Source organism: Acomys russatus, unplaced genomic scaffold (genome assembly GCF_903995435.1).
Source record: "Acomys russatus unplaced genomic scaffold, mAcoRus1.1, whole genome shotgun sequence".
Taxonomy (NCBI): domain Eukaryota; kingdom Metazoa; phylum Chordata; class Mammalia; order Rodentia; family Muridae; genus Acomys; species Acomys russatus.
The window spans coordinates 69,841-84,680 of NW_026131504.1; the positions used below are offsets into that span (position 1 = coordinate 69,841).

General features: G+C 41.3%; 1 protein-coding gene across 1 annotated transcript; it reads left to right on the forward strand.

The window, feature by feature from the left end:
• The first annotated feature begins 4,174 nt into the window (after positions 1-4,174).
• LOC127186242 (olfactory receptor 13A1-like) lies at positions 4,175-5,110 on the forward strand. Its single transcript, XM_051142683.1, has one exon. The coding sequence runs from the start codon at positions 4,175-4,177 to the stop codon at positions 5,108-5,110; it is 936 nt and encodes a 311-aa protein (XP_050998640.1).
• The last annotated feature ends 9,730 nt before the right edge of the window (positions 5,111-14,840 follow it).

Below are 14,840 nucleotides of genomic sequence, written 5' to 3' on the forward strand. Positions count from 1 at the left end.
GTCAGCACACAGAAGGCACCTCCTGTTGACAGACAAACATGGTAGGGTAAGAGTCATGCAGGTGGTACTGGTTTTGAAGGCATGAAGGGGCCATGGAGAGCATCTGTGGCATAGCACTGTGAAAGGCCAGGAGAGGCCAGTGATGAAGATTAAACATCAGTAGCTATTAAAGCCTGTGAGTGAAAGGGTCATGGAAAGAAATTGAGCCTTATTACCACGAATAAAAGCCCAGAAGAGCATGAATGAATGAATCCCAGCTATTAAACATTGAATTATTTATACTGTTTGAGTGTGGTACTACTTTGCTCAGATCATGACTGTACCCTGGCTCTTCCCTCCTCAAGTGCATTGATGCAAAATAATTTTAATTTTAATACATTGCTATAGAATTCAAATTTAAGATTATTCTTCACACATTATATATATATATATATGACCCTAATATGAGGTATTGCACCCATACAATTCAAGTAGAATACAAGGTTTACTTCCAATACTTTGAAAGTGTTACTGCAGACTGTTTAGGGTTATTAAATAACACAAGTTAATTGTTAGTTGATCAAATCATGGTCATGTCAATTCCTAGTTTATTTATGTTGCAAGAATATACATCCTAGGTTTAACACATAGATATGATTCTATAGATAGATAAGGTAAAATAGTTAGATAAGGTCTTCAAAAACCTCAGAGACCTACAGAATATGGCATTTAAAGATGTTTTTATTATTTTAAGGATTCATTGACAATAATACAGGTTGACACCCAGACTACTTCAAAGAAGATGATGAGCAACAAAGAACCACCTTATGGAGATGGCTTCAAATGTGGCAAGCAAGCCACTGGATAAAATGTCTTCATTTCTGCAACAGACAGAAATCTGCCTTTAAAAGGAAAGCTTGGGTGCAGGCCAAACTCTGCCAACACAGGGTAGGCAAATCCTCAATAGATCCCACCTTACAAATATGTCTGTCAGATATATTGGGCCAGAAGGCTGAAGATGGTGCTCCAACATTATAGAGAGTTTTGGGTGACTGTTCAGGCAGCAAACTGTCTCTGTCACTCACTTTGGAAGCTGCTAGCCTGCACTTCCTGTTTATTCAAGTAATTAATTTTATTCCTTCTCAAGTCTCTGAAGGGGTTGAAGACCAGATAGTTTGGTTTTACAATTAAGCTTAATTGTTTAGGGGTTAAGATGTTTTTAGATCTAGATAGATGATTTAAGTTGATAGAGATGAGATATGATAGATATTGATTTACACTAAGAATTTTAGACTCACCAAGATAGAAAAAAATATTTTCTTCAAGGTTGCCAAATACAAATAGCCAAAACACTACGAATGTACCATTTATATATTTCCTTATTTTTTTTTTCATGGTTCTTCTTGCTGGTAGGTAGTTTATTATATATGTGGTGCGATAACATAAATGCATATGTAAAAAAGAATAAACTTCTAGAAATAAAAAAGATTTTAAATTTCATTTCTCTGATAGATTAGAATGTTGAACATTTTCTAAAAAGAAATGTTTCTTAGCTATTCATGCTTCATTTTCTGAAAAGTTTTTACTTAACTATATTCCTCATTTTTAGTTGGGTTGTTTGATTTCTTGTTTAATTTTTTTGTTTGTTTGTTTATTTTTGAAACAGAGTTTCTCTGTGTAGCAGAGCCCTGGCTGCCCTGGATTCTCTTTGTAGACCAAGCTGGCCTTGAACTCACAGAGATCCGCCTGCCTCTGCCTCCCAAGTGCTGGGATTAAAGGCATGCGTCACCACCACCTGGCTTCTTGTTTAATTTTTAATTATTTGTATGTTCTAGACATTAACACTCTCATTTGTATAGTTGGGAAAGAACTTTTGCCATTCTGTAGGCAGCCTCTTCACTCAAATGGTGGTGTTCTTTTCTGTACAGAAGCTTTATTGCTGCATGTGGACCGCTTTGTCAATCATTGAGCTTAGCGCCTTGCTGCCATGATTCTGTTCAGAAGGCTCTTTCTGTGATAATGAGCTGAAGCCCATCCCCTGTTTCTACTCTGTCATTTTCAGGGTGTTGTGTCTTATGCTGAGGTCCTTGTACAGGTTGAGAAATAAGGAGCTAGGTTCATTTTCTACATTTAGATGTCCTATTTGATTAGCACTGTCTTTTCTCTAGCATGTAGTTTTTACTTCTTTGTAATACAAGTGTCCATAGGTATGTGGACATATGTTTGTGTCCTCAAATCATCTTATATATTACAATTGTCTATCATTTTTCTTAGGTGTGTCATTTAAAAATCAGTTATCTTGCATGTAATTAGATTTTTATAGTTGTGCTATTGATGTTAGGAGAAATCTACAATATAACACATGTTTTTCACAGGTTTCAATTAGAGTTAAATCTTTCCCTCTCGCTCAGTCCATCTTGGTCAACATTAACTGTACTCTGAGGGAAACGCACCCTAAGAATGGAAGTTAATATCACAAAATGTTATAAATAGTATCAGGAGAGTATTCCACAATTTCAGGTTTACTTGAATTAGCTAGCCAGATCCAGAGACTGCCAAGAATATTAGAGTAATATGTTTTTGTAATTCTTTTCCTCTAGAACCTCTTGCAATACCAAATTATCCATTGTGTACAATAGAATTGAAACAGGGAGGAGCGACATGGTCAGAAATAATACGGTCCACATGGTTGCAGAGAGTAAACGCTGTATTTGCGTATCTCTAGTTTGAAATGGAAGTACTCATAATTTTTAAAATTCTACGTTTACTACCAAGTTGTGAGGAAATAGGTTGTGAGCATTACTATGGAAAAGATAGATGAGATAAAATGTGATTGAAAAGGAAGTAGTACTGCAAATAATTGACATAAACAGGTTTATAAAAGGGATGTTCTGTGAGTGTGTTCATACATGAACTGATGAAGGAACCTATGGAAAAGGCCATTGTGGAATGTCAAATGAGGCCTCTATGTCAAGCTAAAGAGTGTGATTTTCTGGGTGACTGGAGAGAGACATAGTGAGTTTTAACTAGGGGACAGGGCCAGTTATTATAAGGTACACAGTTTCTACTCCTTAGGTGATAGAGAAGGAAACTGGAAATGTTGGAAATAACAAGAAGCCAGAAATTCTGAAACAGCTAAAGACACTGAGAGTAAAAGTTATGTGAGGAAAGCTGTAGTGCACACTTTGAGGACAACTTGGATTAGGGAGGTAAGGAGGGTGCAGAACACCATTTCTGGTTCATGAAACAGGATATCTGGGGCTCTATTAGGCCATAGGTTACAGGCAAGACAGAAAGTCAGAGGGATGGAGCTGTGCTCCATAGACAAAGCATTTTGAACCAATGGGAAGCTGAGGGTGAACTTCTACATAAGAACATTGAAACTACACAAAAACATCTGTAGACAGTGGCAGTAACTTCATCTGTAGGTATGTTGACTCTGAAGTTACTGTAATTAATTAAGACAAAAAGGCACAAAAATGCGATGAGTTTAGAAGCCTGGGTTTTGAGAAACGTTCTCCAAGTTGTTAGAATTGATGTAGGTTAGAGTTGAGAAAGTTCCAATCACATTAGAAGTCAACAGATCACAGTAAGTAGAACTCAGAAAATATATCACTACTTGGCCATGGGAAATGAAAATTATTAGGTTAATATATGTAATAGAGCAGCCACACCAAATATCAGAAAACACAAAGTGCCTGGGAATCTAAGAGGCTAAATGTGGGAAATGTGGAAGCATGTGTGAGAGTAATCTCAGTGTGCCCATCCAAAATTGTCATAGAGTGGAGAATACCTGCTAAAGAGGGAAAGGATACAGCTGTGTCACCAAGCGCTGTCCCAAGAACACAAGGTTTGCCTGGTAACAGAGAAGGAAATCACAAGCTGGCTCTTAGATGCTTCACTCATTCTACATGTCCAAGGTGACAGAGGAGTAGATGCCCCTCTTGATTCAAACCAGTGGAGTGAGAGTTGCTAGGCGGGAAATAGACGTAAATGAAATATAAGTGATTCCCAATGGTGTGCTACAGACAATAAAAGACACGAAGCTTCCATGAAGGAAATACGTTCACTCCTTCCCTTTTGGACAGCAGAGAAATTTGAGAAGCTCAAGTTCGGAAACTAGACGTTGCAGTAATAAACTGTGAATCTTTCTCAGAAGCCAACAGACACAGTTGTGAAACGGACATTCTACATCATGCTGTCAAGGCCCAACCAAACGATCGTGACAGAGTTCATGCTGGAAGGCTTCTCAGAGCACAGCAGTCTAAGACTTCTCCTGATAGGCTGCTTCCTGTCCCTCTACACAATGGCTCTAATAGGCAACATTGTGATCATTGCTTTGGTCACCTCCAGCACTGGGCTCCACAGTCCCATGTATTTTTTTCTGTGTAATCTGGCCACCATGGACATTGTGTGCACCTCATCTGTGCTGCCCAAGGCCCTGGCTGGCCTAGTCTCTGAGGAAAACACCATCTCCTTCAAGGGATGCATGGCCCAGCTCTTCTTCCTTTTGTGGTCCTTGTCTTCTGAGCTGCTGCTGCTCACAGTCATGGCCTATGACCGCTATGTGGCCATCTGCTGTCCCTTGCACTACAGCTCTAGGATGAGCCCACAGCTGTGTGGGGCCCTGGCCATAGGTGTGTGGTCCATCTGTGCACTGAATGCATCTGTCCACACTGGCCTGATGACACGACTGTCATTCTGTGGTCCCAAGGTCATCACCCACTTCTTCTGTGAGATTCCCCCTCTCCTCCTGCTCTCTTGCAGCTCCACATATATGAATAGTGTTATGACTCTTGTGGCAGATGCCTTTTATGGAGGCATCAACTTCGCGCTCACCTTGCTATCCTATGGCTGCATCATTGCCAGCATCCTGCGCATGCGCTCTGCTGAGGGCAAGAGGAAGGCCTTTTCTACCTGCTCATCCCATCTCATCGTGGTCTCTGTGTACTACTCATCTGTGTTCTGTGCCTATATCAGTCCTGCTTCCAGCTACAGCCCAGAAAGAAGCAAAGTGACTTCGGTGCTCTACTCGGTCCTCAGCCCAACCCTGAACCCCCTTATTTATACACTGAGGAACAAGGATGTCAAGCTGGCCCTGGGCAGGCTCTTGCCCTCTTTCTCACATTAAGTGGAGATGTGCAGGCTGTTCTCCGGCCTGGGCTGTTCCTCTACATGCTTCCCTGAGAAAAGCCTCATGGAGTGGGAGTGTGGCTACTGCTGCTTGAGAAACCCTTTCTCTATATATTTTGAATATCAGTCCTTTCTCAGGTGTCAGGTTGGTGAAGATCTTTTCCCAGTCCATAGGCTGCCGCTTTTTTCTGTTGACAGAGTCCTTTGCCTTTTATTAATTGTTGACCTTAGAGCCTGAGATGCTGGTGTTCTTTTCAGGAAACTCTCTCCTCTGCCAATGAGTTCAAGGTTGATCCCCACTTTCTCAAGAAACTAAACATCAGCAAACCAAATAATCCAATTAAAATATGGGGTAAATTGCTAAACAGAGAAGCACTTAAGGAAATGCTCAACATCCTTGGTCATCGGGGAAATGCAAATCAAAATGATTCTGAGATTCTTGGGTAGGATTAAAAACTCAAGTGACAGCATACACTAGCAAGAATGTGGAGAAAAAGGAACAACACCTCCATTGTTGGTGGGAGTACAATCTTGTACAAATACTTTGAAAATCAATCTTGAGCTTTCTCAAAACTGGGAGGAGCTCTACCTCAAGACTTAGCTATACCACTCCTGAGCACATATATAAGAGATGCTCCAGCATACAACAATGACATTTGTTCAACTCTGCTCATAGCAGCTTTATTTATAAGAGCCAGAAACTAGAAACAACCCAGATGTCTCTCAATAGAAGAATGATAAAGAAACTGTGGTACATTTACACAATGGAATACTACTGAGCTATTAAAAACAAGGACATCATGAAATTTGCAGGGAAATGGATGGACCTGGAGAAGATCATCATGAGTGAGGTAACCCAGACCCAGAAAGATGCACATGATAGGAGCCAAGCATGGCTGTCCTCTGAGAGGTTCCACCCACAAATGGAGCAAACCAGAAGCCGAGACTCACAAACAATAGTCAGGGCAGGAGTGGTGTCAGAAGACTTGTCAAAAATGGATGCAAGGATAGAAGGACCTCAAGGGGACAGGAGCTCCATAAGAAGACCAACAGTGCCAACTAACCTGGGCTAAGGGTAGCTTACAGAGACTGACGCACCAACCAACCGCCATCATGAACTGTACCTAAGCCCCTTACGCATATGTCTCTAATGGGCAGTTTGATCTTCATGTGGGTCCCCTAGAAAGAGGAGCAGTGGCTGTCTCTGACAAGATCTCTTCTGCATTCTTTTAGATCACTTCACCCTGACAGGGCTGCCTTTCCAGGACACTGTGAAAGAGGAAGTATTCAGTCCTGATGCAACTGGATGTTCTGGAGTGAGTTGGTAGAGGATCCTCCCCTTTCCTGAAGGGGACAGGAGAGAGAGAAGAGGGAATGGGGTAAAGGAATGGAAGGAGAAGAGCAAGGGAACTACAACTGGATGTAAAGTGAATAATCAAATAAAGCTTTAAAAGAAAAGAAAACCTTTCTCTGATATAAGGACTTGACAATTGCAGTTACTTTAACCTCAAAAACACCAAAATTCTTAGATGCAATGTAGACAAAACACCCAGTCTTTGTTTCCTGATAAATACAAACCATTTCAAAAGCAATTAAAGTATCTAAACAGAAACTCCATGTTCCTGAACTGGAAGGTGGGTGACAATGATGATTGCCACAAAATAAAGCCCTTTCATGCAGGGCTGTCCTATAAGCATCAAAGGACCTTGTTTCAGAACTATGGCTAATGCACCTAAACTTCATAAGGAAACTTGAGGGGCCTGCATGGCCACAGTATCTTGGGAAGACAAAGTTGAATAGCTTGGGGTCTCTATTTCACAACTTCCTACTGGGTCAGAGCTGACATGGAGAAAGAGTAGTCTATGGAACAGAGATAAAGTTTAAGTTTCAGAATAAAGTCACATATGTCACGTAGCATACTTATAACAAAAAAGCAACTCAAACTCATGGGGAAAATTAATCATTTACAACAAAGAGATTTGGGGCAACTGGATGAATGTCTAAATACAAAGGATAAAGTGGAACTCTTACTTCACATATTAATTAAAAAAAAACAACCACAAGTATATCACAGATAAAAATGCTAGGTTAAAACATTTTTATTTGTGCAACATCATTTAATCATATTTTTCATCTCCTGCAACTCTTTTCAGATCCTGACTACCTATTTATCTACCTACCCAACATCCACACTTTCTCCTTCTCTCTCACAAACCAATAAGACAGAATAATATCAAAACAAAACAAGAGCACACTCAGAAAATGGAGTCCTATTTCTGTTAGCTAATTACTCTGGCTAAAACACTCTGAGAACAACGAGAAGGTGGAAGGAGGTATGAAGATGAAGGAGAAGTGAGTCTGTAGTGATGGCTAAGATACTGGTGGGACAAAAACTAGGTGGAGAAAGGGCAGCATCTGCAGCAACTGCTGCTGGGAAGATCCTGTATCCCTTTCAGACTATATTCATTCTTCATCACCTTACTGCCTTATTCTTCCTAAATGCTGTACTACACCAGGACTCGTGATTAAAATCACATACGTTCTATTAATCAACTGTTCCTCTTTGTGAGTAAAAGACCCTTTCAATATACTTATTCTGACTCATGGTTTCAGAAGACTCTGCCCACGGACATGTGACTCTCTATTATGGACTAGTATGAGGCAGGGCCTCATGCCAGTTGGGTATGTGATGGAGAAGTTTCTTCCCATTGTGGCACCCAGAACACATAAAAGGAGCACACTTGTGCTCAACTGGATTTCTCCTTTAGCTCATGCCTTCTAGTCCTCAGACTTTAGGATGTTGTTGCACACATAGAGAGTGGATCCCCTGCTTCAGGAAATTCTCTCTGGAAACACTCTCACCTGCATGGAAAGGAGTATCCTTCAGTGAACACCTAGGTCACTGGTTCTCAACCTGTAGATTGCAACCCCTCTGAAGGTCAAATAACCCTTTCACAGAGGTCACCTAAGACAGCCAGAAATATCAGATACTTACATTACAAGTCATCACAGTAGCAAATTAGAGTTACGAAGTAGCAACCAAAATAATTTTATAGTTGGGGTTCACCACAGCATGAGGGACAACTGTATTAAAGGGTTGCAGCATGAGAAAGGTTGAGAATAATCTCCTCAGTGATTCTAGATTCATAAAAAATAGCATTTGTGAACAGTGATCTTGGCCTGTCTACCTGCTGATTTTTTTTACACTATTTGTTTCACCTTTAAGTCATGTTTTGTGCCATTTCTGTTTTTGTTAGTCTCATGACTATGGTTAAGTTATATGTAATATGACAATTATGAAAATTATTAGATAGGACTTAACAGTATATTTGGTAATCCTTGGAAAAAGTATTTTACTATCGCTTCTACCATCCTAACAATTTAAGTTAACTGTGGGACTATAACTATCTAGTCTTCGACCTTATCAGATAGATACTCAAGAAGGAATAAATACTACCTAAATATATAAGAAGTGCAGACAAGCAGCTTCCAAATATATAGAATGACAGAGATAGTTAGCTGCCTGGACATTCCCTCAAAATGTTACTATAAAACGGGAGCATCATCTTCCTCCCTCTGGCTCAGACTATTTGACAGCCTTTCTGTGAAGTGGGAACTTTAAAGGACTTGGCTACCTTGGCCTTGCAAAGCTTGGTCAACTCTCCTGCATCCAGTTTGTCATGTCTGGACAGAATTCTGTCTGTAACTGACAAAAGGCATTCCCTCACCCAGTGGCTAGCTTGCTACATATGAAGCCTTTGATGCTCTCTGAAGTAGAATGAGGTGGGTATCAGGAGCGGACCCATCCTGTGTCAAAAAAAAAAAAAAAGCCCTAAGTTAATACAATCTTTAAATGTCATATTCTGTCTATCTCTAAGATTCTTGAACTTTCAGGCAAATGGATGAAACTAGAAAATATTATCCTGAGTGTGGTAGCCCAAACCCAAAAAAGATATTCATGGTATGTACTTACTTATCACTGCATATTAGTCATATAGTACAGGATAACCATTCTACAACCTACAGACCTGAAGAAGTGAAGTAACAAGGAAGGCCCAATGGAGGATGCTTGAATCTCCCTCAGAATGGGAAATAAAATAGACATCAGAAGTGGATGAAAAGAGAGAACTGGGTGAGAGAAGGGGCAGGACGGGAAAAGAGGGTGAGGGTCAGATATGGAGAGTGGGAGGGGGTAAGAGGCCTGGGATAAAAGATGGGAAACTGATGGGAGTTGACAGGGTACGTTCCTGGAGAATATGGGGGTGACTCTAGATGAGACTCCTAACAGTGGGAGATATGGAGACTGAATGGCCCCCTCCTATAGCCAGGCAGGACTTCCAGTGCAGGAGAGGGGCAACAACGCACCACAAAACCTTCCACCCAAAGTGTGCAGGGATAAATATGGAACAGAGATTTGAGAGGAGGGCCAAACCTGATTGGCCCAACTTGAGACCCATGGGAGTGAGCCAGCCCCTGACACTTAACAATACTATGCTTACAGACAAGAACCTAGCATAACTGTGCTCTGAGACATTATACCCAGCAAGAGGTTGAACAGATGCAGAGACCCACAGCCAAACATTAGGCAGAGCTCAGGGAGTCTTGTGGAAACATTGGAGGAAGGACAGATGGGCCAAAGGAGGACAAGAACTTTACAAAAAGACAAACAGAGTCAAGTAATCAAGACCATCGAGGATCACAAAGACTAAACCACCAACCAAAAGCAAGCATGGATTGGACCTAGTTCCCTACACATACGTAACTTGATAGCAGCTCGGTCTTCATGAGATTCCCCTAAGCAATTAGAATGGGGCCTGTCTCTGACTTAATACTGTTGCCTGCTTTGGGATAATTTTTCCCTAGCTGGGCTGTTTTGCCTGGGTCTCAGAAGAAGAGGATTTGCTTTAGTCCTGATGTAATTTAATGTGCCAGGGCAGATTGGGGGGGGCGTGGAAGGCTCCCCCTTTCTAAAAAGAAGGTGAGGGGGAAAAGGAAAAAAGAGAGAAAAGAAAAGAAAGAGATGGCTCAGACGTTAAAGGCTAGGCTCACAACCATAAATATAAGAAAAAGAAAAGAAGATGACATACTTTCAACATACAATGGCATAGGGTATAATTACTCATTCCAAAAGTTAGGAAAAGGAACATGGCGAGTTAATACTGGACAAAAGGGGGGGGTGGGTGGGGGAACTGGGCCAAAGCAAGACCGAAAACCAGCTAGGCAAACTCTAAATTCTGCATCTTTGTGACTGATATCAAAAACGCTCAATAGATCTCCAGCTTTTTCAGCTCTCTTGACAAACACACCTTCTTTCTCTTTCCTAGGTCGCTATCCCATAACTCTGGCACCTCCAACACCTTGGGACCTCCAACACAATACTAGCTTCACCCTTCACAGCTTCACTCAATGGTCTCTGGAGACCTCCATGAAGAGATAATCCTGACATATGCCTGGCCTCAACTTCTTTCCTAAGTCACAAGGGAGATTCCATAACTGCTTTCTTCTATCATTGACTCTAAACTCAGAATCACATGACTGAAGCTGCCAAGTTCTGTTGCTTGCTGGGGCTGGAACGTGGTCTCCATGCCTCAGTTACGTCTTCACCAGATTTCTGGTTTCCATGGCTTCCTTCACTGCATACGTTTGGCTATCCTGGAACTTGCTTGTTGTCCAGGTTGTTCTTGAAACTTGGAGGGTGTGATTTTAGTTCCCACACTTGGTGGCTTCTCGTGGGAGTGCAGGAGAGGAACAACTCAGTTCTATTTAAGGGACAGGCCCACTGAGAGTTTTATCATGCACCATTGAGTATATAGATAGCAGAAATTGAAGGATTTTAAATTTATTTTGATTTTTTTAAGAGGAGGTCACAACAGTAGGGGGAAGCATGGAAAAGAGTAGGATACGTGTGTGTTCAGGGTGCATGATGTGAAAATTCCAATAAATCAATTAAAATATTTTTGTTTGTTTTAATCACTTTACAGCCTGATCCCAGCCCCCTGCCCCCATTGCCCCTCTCCTTCTCAGGGAAGGGGGGCTTCAAGGGGTACCAACCAACCCTGGCACCTCAAGTCACAGCAGGACTAACCACATCCCCTCCCATTGAGGCCAGACAAGGCAGCCCAGCTAGGGGAACGGGATCCAAAAGCAGACAACAGAGATTCTTCACTCCAATTGTTAGGGCACCCACATGGTGACTAAGCTGCACATCTGCTACAAATGTGTAGGGAGTCTAGGTCCAGTCCTTGCATGCTCTTTGGTTGGTGGTTCATTCTGTGAGCCCCCATGGATCCAGGATAATTGATTCTGTGTGTCTTCTTGTGGTGCCTTTCATCACTCTAGCTCCCTCGATCTTTCCTCCCACTCTTCCACAAAACTCCCCAAGTTCTGCCTATTGTTTGGCTGTGGGTCTCTACATCTGCTTCCATCAGCTGCTGGATGAAGCCTCTCAGTAAATAGTTATGCTAGGCTCTTGTCTGCAAACATAGCAGACTTTCATTAATAGAGTCAGGCATTGGCTCTCTCTCATTAAGTGGATCTCAAGTTGGGCCAGTCATTGGTTGGCCACTCTCTCTGCCTCTGCTCTGTCTTTATCCTTACACTTCTTGTAGTCAAGAAAAAATTAGGTCAAAGGTTTTGTGGGTGGGTTGTTGTTAGTGGGTTGATAAAAGTGGAAAAAATAGCCAGGTGGTGGTGGCACATGACTTTACTCCCAGCACTCCAGAGGCAGAGGCAGGGAGATCACTGTGAGTTCAAGGTCAGCCTAGTCTCCAAAGCGAGTCCATGATAGCCAAGGCTACACAGAGAACCCTTATCTCAAAAAACAAAACAAAAAAAGTGAAAAAATAGCTTAGAAAAAATAATAAATTAATAGGTAAAGAATGGAGCCAGAAAAAAAAATTGTCCCGAATAAAGTGACTAAAGTTCCAAAGGACAATAAAATCCATATTTTCTCATATGTAAATGTTGTCTGTTAAGTCTTTGATAATGAAATTGCAATCCATATAACCACAGAGTTACACAGAGAGTAAGGGTCTAGGGGAAAGAAAGGATCTCCCAAGGAAGGAGAAACAGAATATATAGTTAAGAAGTAGTAGCCGGGCGTGGTGGCGCACGCCTTTAATCCCAGCACTTGGGAGGCAGACGCAGGCCGATCGCTGTGAGTTCAAGGCCAGCCTGGACTACAAAGTGAGTCCAGGATAGTCAAGGCTACACAGAGAAACCCTGTCTCGAAAAACAAAAACAAAAAACAGACAAACACAAACAAACAAACAAAAGAAGTAGTAGAAGAGGGAGATTGGCACAGGATGATGACTTGGTGGGGAGGTGTGCAATAAGGGAGGAAATACAGGAGGGACATTTGAGAGGTCATATGGAAACCTACTACAGTAGAAGCATCTTAAAGAAATCTAGTTGAAATCATCCAATAGCAGGGGAGACAAAACACCACTTAGACATCACTTGCAACCATAAGCTCCAAGGCCAGGAATGGGCTATAGCTCATTGAGTTGTTAGCCAACAAGGTCCCAAGGAAACCCTCTAAAAACTTGGGCTATTACCAGGGCTATTAGTAGCTCTCCACAAACTAATAGCAAGACCCAATTGCTGAAGACAGCACATACATAATTCATTGAATACGGAGAAATAGAGTGGGTGCCTAACAAGAGCCTTCACCCCAACTGACTATTATTCATGGTGCTAGAAGGTACTCTGCAGTCTACCAGAGGGAAAAAGGAAACATCAACCCAGCTACAAACCCTTCCATCTACAATAGTGACTGCTTGCATGATAAACAGTTCCAACAGTGACACAAAAGTTTTGGGAGTAAGCAACCATTCTCTCAGTGGGTTTAAGTCCCACTCCATGAAATGGAACCCCTATCTGACACTGCTTATCTGGACAAGAACCTGAGAATAAAAAGGCACGGCACGGACAGAGAGAGAAACAAAGCACTACAGTTCTGATAAAGGTACATAGCAACAAAATTACTCCTAATGAACTTCTAACACTCAGAGATCAACATCTCACTCCCAGAAGCCATCAATAGAGAAGCATCCTCCTGCTGTACACAGGAACTAATACAGAAGCCCACAACTGGACAATGTACAAATAGCAAGAGACCTTGGAACACTCAGGCAAATTTTGTTTTCACCAATAGAGTCTCATTGGGTATATAAAACTCACTTAACCTAGTAGGCCACATGCACAAGAGTAGATGGAAAACAAAAAACAAACTCAGTAGTATTTTAGTAGACTTTTTTTCTCATATTTCTTTGGCCATTTTTTTCTTACTTGCCTTTTGTTTGAATATTATAGCTTCTGATTTTGACTTGGACTTTGTGTGTGTTGTTTCTTTTTTTTGTCCATTTTTGTTGCTTTGTTTATATTTTTGCTTGCTATTATGTTTGTTTTCTGAAGAAAGAGAAAGAAAGGGCATGGAATTGGGTGAATAGGGAGGGTATGGGAGGAGTTGGTGCAGGGAAAGACCAAGATCTGAAATTTTTCAACTAAAAATTCTAATTAAATAGGTTTTCTTTTAAAATTTGATGACACATAGAACTTTGGACAAAATTTTATCTTTAAACTTTTTTGAGTTTATACTTTGATTATAACCTTTCTGCCTTCTCTTTCTCCTTTGGAACCCGTTTGTATATCCCTCTATCACTCTTCTCCAAATTCATGGCTAATTTTTATTTACTAATTGTTATTGCGTACATATGAGTATATGTATATTTATACCTATTCCTAAATATAAACTGTCCTGTCTGTATAATACTACCTGTAGTCTTGGGGCTGAATAAATATTTTAAATTCTTTATAATGTAGCAAACAGGATGGAAGTGTTGAAGGAACATTGATTCATAACAATATATTGAAAGGCATGAGTGTAGGAAGAGGAAGGGGAGGCACAGACGTACATGATGCATAGAATAAACCCACTCTATATGTGTCTGAGTCAGGTGAAGTACTCTCAGCATTATACAGAGGAGTCCATTTCTATCATGGTGAGACCTTCCTCATGAGGCATGAGAGTCCCAATGACTGGACGCATGAACAGGGTTGGTCAGCAGAAACTATAGAGGGAGACCTCTCCTACCCTCAGTATGTGACTCCCCTGACCATTGTCCTCTACACGAGACTACAGGGAGCTTGGGTCATCAAGTCATGGGTCCCCTTTAATTGATCCCCAAGAGCTTTCACCTTGAGTTTCTATCCCAAGAGGCACCAGGACAAGCACCTACCCCTGGTCTCAGAAATCCAGGCATTTCAGAAAGTCAATGACCTCTACATAAAGGGAGACAGAGATTCAGAGGGACACTGAAGACTTGATGCTTGCAGGAAAGGAGAGCCTGTACACTTTCTGGGAGCTATTTGTCACTTGAATTCACTGAGACAGGAAACGGTGAGTGAAACCTTAAAATCCACCATGTGACTCTTCTCAATGAGTCCTGAGTTTGATGAAGAACGTGGGTCAGAGGTCAGAAAGCAGAATATTATAGAAAGATTTGGTTTCTTGCTCCACTGTATAAACAGCAGAAAGTCTAGCTTCTGTCATAATCAGAGAATTTATCCATGTCTATTTTTTTCCTTAAGTTCATAACCAGACTTATTCATCATCCACAGTACTCACACTAATTTTGAAATTAAAGCAATAGATTTAGAAGAATCTAAGATCTATATTGATAACTAAATGGAGGTTGGCTGTAGTCTTGTTGGACTGTGGGAGCCAC